This window comes from Ambystoma mexicanum, chromosome 1p (genome assembly GCF_040938575.1).
Source record: "Ambystoma mexicanum isolate Mex_15411 chromosome 1p, UKY_AmexF1_1, whole genome shotgun sequence".
Lineage (NCBI taxonomy): Eukaryota > Metazoa > Chordata > Amphibia > Caudata > Ambystomatidae > Ambystoma > Ambystoma mexicanum.
In genome coordinates, this window is record NC_090921.1 from 1,464,461,807 (window position 1) to 1,464,467,806 (window position 6,000).

Here is a 6,000-nt window from a genome sequence, read left to right on the forward strand (position 1 = left end):
GGTTACAAGTGTGGCAGTAGTGGTAAAATATGTGGCATTTCCAACACAATGCATTTTTTAACAATTAACCTCTCAAAAACGGTCTGTTTTTGTGTGGAGGAAATGTCCTCTACACAAAAGCGGTACTAAGGGCAGTAATGCCATATGCAATAACGTGGCATTACCCCATGGAGCCCACTCGAAGTCCAAAATGACCTTACCTGAACCACCTGGCGGAATGGTCTGTATGAGTCTGAATTATGTGAACCCTCCCTGTTGCCGCCTCCGGGAATGGCAATCCTGTTTGATTGGATTATGATCGCTTATACCGCCAAACTTGTAGGCACCCACTAACAGTGTTGCTTCTGATATCTGTGTGCCAACGGTGGTCACAGTGCTCGATTGCCATTGGGGTGCCCTCAGCTGCTTATTCTTACAAAGTTGCTAAAATAAGTACAAATTGGTTAGGGTATGGCAATTCCTGTCATTAACAGTGCTTATAGCAAGTGCTGTTTAAGAACAAATTAACGTTTTTATTGCAATAATAGGAGAGCATGTAGTTTAACTCTTTTATTGCAGGGTTCTGTAATATTTGGCTTGCTAGATATTTAGAACTACAACTCCCATCAGCCGTAGCTAGCATGGCCAATGGTAGGAGACCATGGCCGCCGTAGTAAGAAACATCTGGAGTAGGTGTATTGCATGATCAGAGCTGTTCCAATGAAACCAAATGTTTTACATGCTATCATTTGTCTGCAAAGCAGGTTTTGATGACAATATGTGTGTTCAGTATGGTTATGAATACTTTGTATAATCATCTTATGAATTTGGGCTATATATGCAATTCTTTTGGCACAATGTGGAGAACTATTGCTTAGCCTCACAATGTGCTAGTCTAAATACACATGTTTTTCCTTCCAGGTCACAGCCACCAGCTATTCCATGTTTGCGCTGTCGTGGGCACTCACTTTCAGATGGAGGCCGTCCTGACAGACATGAAACTGAGACGGACCTGGCTGACGGGCCACACGCCGTTGCCGTCTTCCTTTGGAACCCTGGGAATCATGGCGATTGCTGTGGTGGGAAACCTCCTTTTGATCATTGGTTTCACCAGCTTCCTGCTCTGGTCCCCCAAGGCCAGCTCGATTCTGCAGAGCACTGTTCATGAGGAAACCAAAGTGAAGGCGCACTAACCCCTCAGCAAATGAGGGCGTAGTATTGCGCGCAGAGTGTTGGGGAACACCACGATTCTGTGTCAGGGAGCTTGGTTTCATGTTTCAGACCTGTCTTGTGGACCTATCCCTTGACTACCTCAGTGTATCTCTATTTCTGAGGATCGACTCCATAATCAGAGGAGACTCATTGCGAACCGCGGTGTCGATCAGGCTGTAGGGTAGAGATTAAGGGAGCAACCGTGGATTTCTAGAAGACGATTCTACGATGTTGCTATAGCATTTCCTCTCAGGAAATTAGGACCACTCATGAAAAACGACATGTAGGTCTGGAGCTATTATTTTAATGATTTGTGTGCCGCAAAACCCTGAGTTTGTGCCTTATGCTGGAATAATGTTTGCATTTCTCTTTCTATTTTTTTGGGAAATGGCAGCTGGAGTGCCGTTTAGTGTCTTCGGTACATATGTGCTGTTTATCCAGAAAAGCCAAATATGAGTGGCATCCCAAGCAATCTAGGTGAGCAGCAGTCAGAGCATATATGTCCCCGATATGACACCTGTGTGTGCTTCTCTGCAGAGGGGGAATCAGGACATTCCTGCCAGCATTTCCAGTACAGCCTGCTCTGTCAGAGGATACCAGAAAACCCCATGTTGCCGGGTGCAGCGCGACCCAGTAATGCGCTTCCATCTCACAGCAGTTGCCTCCTTGGAGATGTAGTCTTTGTTTACGGAAATTGTATACACAGGCTTAAAGTATAAGCAGGGCTAGGGATGGAATATGGTGCTTCCGTTTACATGGGTTCAACTGGTAACCTTACCTGATCTACCCAACATCAAATAAGCCGCTTCTGTTTCATCCCTGGCTGAACAGAAAGATGTCCAACTCCCACCCCCAAATATCTCATGCAGATGTTATTTACTCCCCTAATGTAGAGTTCAAGATTAATTTGGATTTTTATATAAAATAGGACGTAATACGACTTTGGCATGCATTCCGCCATTTTCATTTACCGCTGCCGCCACTTGGTCTGGCTCAATTACCACCGGATTACAAGTATGTATTTTTTTGGGAGTAGATAGGACTTCAGGACGATTTGGAGGATTTACCACAAGCGGTAATTCCACCAATGTAAATCCTCCAACATTTAGAGGTAAAGTGGAGGAGTTATCACCAGCAAAATGTTGGAGGGTAACTGCTCCATTTCATCTCTAAAGTCAGAATTGAGCAGTGCAGTACCAAAATAAAGTGCTATTGGAATCACACCCCAAAATGTACTGCCCCACTAAACTCATAATGAGCCCCTAAAACCTTCCTACAAAGCCAGTGTTGATTTAGAACGTGAGAGGTGCCAAAATGCAGCATGGCAGGCTGTATATACATCAGCAGCAGTAAGTGAGGGCTGTTGTTGGTGAGGTCATCACAGCAACCCATTTACATATGGTACTCTGCGTTATTAATTATGCAGACTCCTAAACGAAGTTACCCCTTTTAGTTTGTAGAAAAACAACAACCCTGTAATACTTTTCATTCCTGGAATGCTTGCTTGGATTAATTGTATGTCTGGTTCCCCTTGAGACAAAGCAACATGATTTGGATGGCGAAGACCCATAGGAATAACCCTAAAGGCTTTTCCAGGAACCGTTTCAGTGTCTTGGGTTAAGGACAGCACTTTTTACTCATGTTCAATTTTAACTGATTGTTTACATGCGCCAGAGGTTTTTATGCACTCTGGGTAAAAGGACCCACTTGTTATTTTCCACAGGAAATCAAGGGAAATTAGATTTTTAAAACCCCTTCCTTTATGCACGATGCAGGCCAGAGAATATGGGAATACCTAATTATGCAGCGGCGGTCCATTTGTTTCCTGAGGATAGTTTGAGTGCCTGTCAAATATGTTATAAGTACACGAATTTGCAAGAAGAATGCAGCCCTCAGTAAACAATAACAATCAGTGGGTCCATTTTACCTGGGGACCATCTGGTCCTCTCCCCTAAACGTTCCGAAGCACCTTTTCAGATATGAAATTGTGAGGTGAATAGGTTCAATTTTTTAATTGTTTACATCAAAGATGTATTGAAATGCAACTCTTGCACATGTGGGACATATCAATATTCCAGCCTGCCAATGTGGGAGATGTGTCTGACACCCTCAAATGCCCAAAACAACAAGAAATGGAATGTCGCATTATGATGACATCATAAGGCTGCTTCCTAGCTTTGACTTCAAGAGCATCTGAAACAAAGAGTGATTTTCCTGACGGAGATTTGGAGGTTAGACGAAAGTTTGCCAGCAATGATTCCTAGTCCAAAGTTGGATATCCTACGGAGCTTCAACGCGGTTTGACTTGGGCAGCCTTTTAAGCCCAGCCTGTAATGCAAATATGGGCGTGGGTCCCTGGAAAAGACCGTTTCTGATTGAGAATTTTCAAGCCACCTGGTGCTGTAAAATTGCATGTGGAGACGGGGCGACCACGTGCTGTCTTACCTCTGCTCAAACTGCCAATAAGAAACTAGTAAAGCAAGCAGCTGAGGAAAATGCCTTAATCTTGTCCTAAATGAAACTGCAAGGCACTTAACATGCAGTTTTTGTCTGTATGTTTAATCTGTATGTGCATATCTGCGCTTGTGTTGTGTGTGTCATTGTTTACTAATCTGCATAACATCTTAACAGAGTTATTATAGAGAGAAGAATGTCTGATTAAGCTAAAATGTACATACCATCTAAAAAGTTGAATATGTTGATCTCATTGTTATACATTTTAAAGGGGAAAGTCGATACATGCCGGCCAAATGTAATTTAGTTTTTTTTAACACATACGTTGAGGCTAAATGCTTATAGCACTGAAATATGAAGTTGCTTGAATGTAACAGATCGACGGGGGTCACCAGTTTGTTTTTAAGTGTTATGGTGGCTGGTTTTGACAAAATACTATGTTCAGTTTACTTTCATTGTTCTAGGTATATCTTTTCATTATCCATGCAGCTTTCTGTGTATTCAGGTAAAACACTGTAAGGAAAGTTATTTTAGTCCTTGCCCCGAAATAAAAAGAGAAAAACTGAGTGCCTGCTCCCCCAAAAATGATCAGATCATTTTGGGGGGATTTTGGGGGGAATTGGTGTGCTGTACTGTTTGCCACTAGGTGGCGCTGTAATTGTGCTTTGTGGGAAAGGAAAGTGAGGTTAACGACAGTTGTGGATTTGGGTCTAGAGCTGGAAAGAGGGAAGATCTGTTTAAACAACTGAACTGTGAGAATACAACACAGACCCAGAACTAAACAAAACTGCTGCTCCACACTCAACAATCGATCTTGGAGTAATGAAGCTCAAGCATTGAGACCAGACATCATTGCTGCCAGATTAGTCATAGTTTGTGTTCTTGATATGGTGCTTCATGCCAGATCCCCCCTGCTTTTTAGCACTGCAGCAATAGGTCTTATTATTACCCAAATGAAGGCTACGTGTGCTATGGACCCGTAGGGACGAAGGGCTGAGTGGGCTCGGCCTCAGGATTCGAACTTGGAGAGTGCAGGCTTGCCCCGTGCCTGAGGAGAGCACGTAACTCGCGAGCTATTCTCCCAGGCATAGTCAATCTGTCAGGAAACAAATAACTCTCTCGCTGGATTCTTTGGATGGTGCGTCAGCCAAAGGCAGCCACTGAAGTGCCACTTCTTTTACATCCTGGAAAGCTAGCATGATGGGAGCAGCATGGAAAGCTAGCATGATGAGAGCAGGGCATGCTGTCACAGTAACTCTCGCGCAGTTAGCATGGGAAGCGAGCATGATGGGAGCAGATCATGCTGTCACAGTAACTCTCGCGCAGTTAGCATGGGAAGCGAGCATGTTGGGAGCAGGGCATGCTGTCACAGTAACTCTCGCACAGTTAGCATGGGAAGCGAGCACGATGGGAGCAGGGCATGCTGTCACAGTAACTCTCGCGCTGTTAGCATGGAAAGCGAGCACGATAGGAGCAGGGCATGCTGTCACAGTAACTCTCGCCCAGTTAGCATGGAAAGCGAGCACGATGGGAGCAGGGCATGCTGTCACAGTAACTCTCGCGCAGTTAGCATGGAAAGCGAGCACGATGGGAGCAGGGCATGCTGTCACAGTAACTCTCGCGCAGTTAGCATGGGAAGCGAGCATGATGGGAGCAGGGCATGCTGTCACAGTAACTCTCGCGCAGTTAGCATGGGAAGCGAGCACGATGGGAGCAGGGCATGCTGTCACAGTAACTCTCGCGCAGTTAGCATGGGAAGCGAGCATGTTGGGAGCAGGGCATGCTGTCACAGTAACTCTCGCACAGTTAGCATGGGAAGCGAGCACGATGGGAGCAGGGCATGCTGTCACAGTAACTCTCGCGCTGTTAGCATGGAAAGCGAGCACGATAGGAGCAGGGCATGCTGTCACAGTAACTCTCGCCCAGTTAGCATGGAAAGCGAGCACGATGGGAGCAGGGCATGCTGTCACAGTAACTCTCGCGCAGTTAGCATGGAAAGCGAGCACGATGGGAGCAGGGCATGCTGTCACAGTAACTCGCAGTTAGCATGGGTAGCGAGCATGATGGGGGCAGGGCATGCTGTCACAGTAACTCTCGCGCAGTTAGCATGGGAAGCGAGCACGATGGGAGCAGGGCATGCTGTTACAGTAACTCTCGCGCAGTGAGCATGGAAAGCGAGCACGATGGGAGCAGGGCATGCTGTCACAGTAACTCTCGCACAGTTAGCATGGGAAGCGAGCACGATGGGGGCAGGGCATGCTGTCACAGTAACTCTCGCGCAGTTAGCATGGGAAGCGAGCACGATGGGGGCAGGGCATGCTGTCACAGTAACTCTCGCGCAGTTAGCATGGAAAG

General features: G+C 45.9%; 1 protein-coding gene across 1 annotated transcript in view; it reads left to right on the top strand.

Annotated features, from left to right (window-relative positions):
- PAQR6 (progestin and adipoQ receptor family member 6) overlaps window positions 1-4,211 on the top strand; it is a 107,469-nt gene extending 103,258 nt beyond the window's left edge. Inside the window, exon 8 of the mRNA XM_069607114.1 lies at window positions 901-4,211. Within this exon, the coding sequence (XP_069463215.1) occupies window positions 901-1,172 (272 nt within the window). The 3' untranslated portion in view covers window positions 1,173-4,211. The remainder of the gene's footprint in view (window positions 1-900) is intronic.
- The last annotated feature ends 1,789 nt before the right edge of the window (window positions 4,212-6,000 follow it).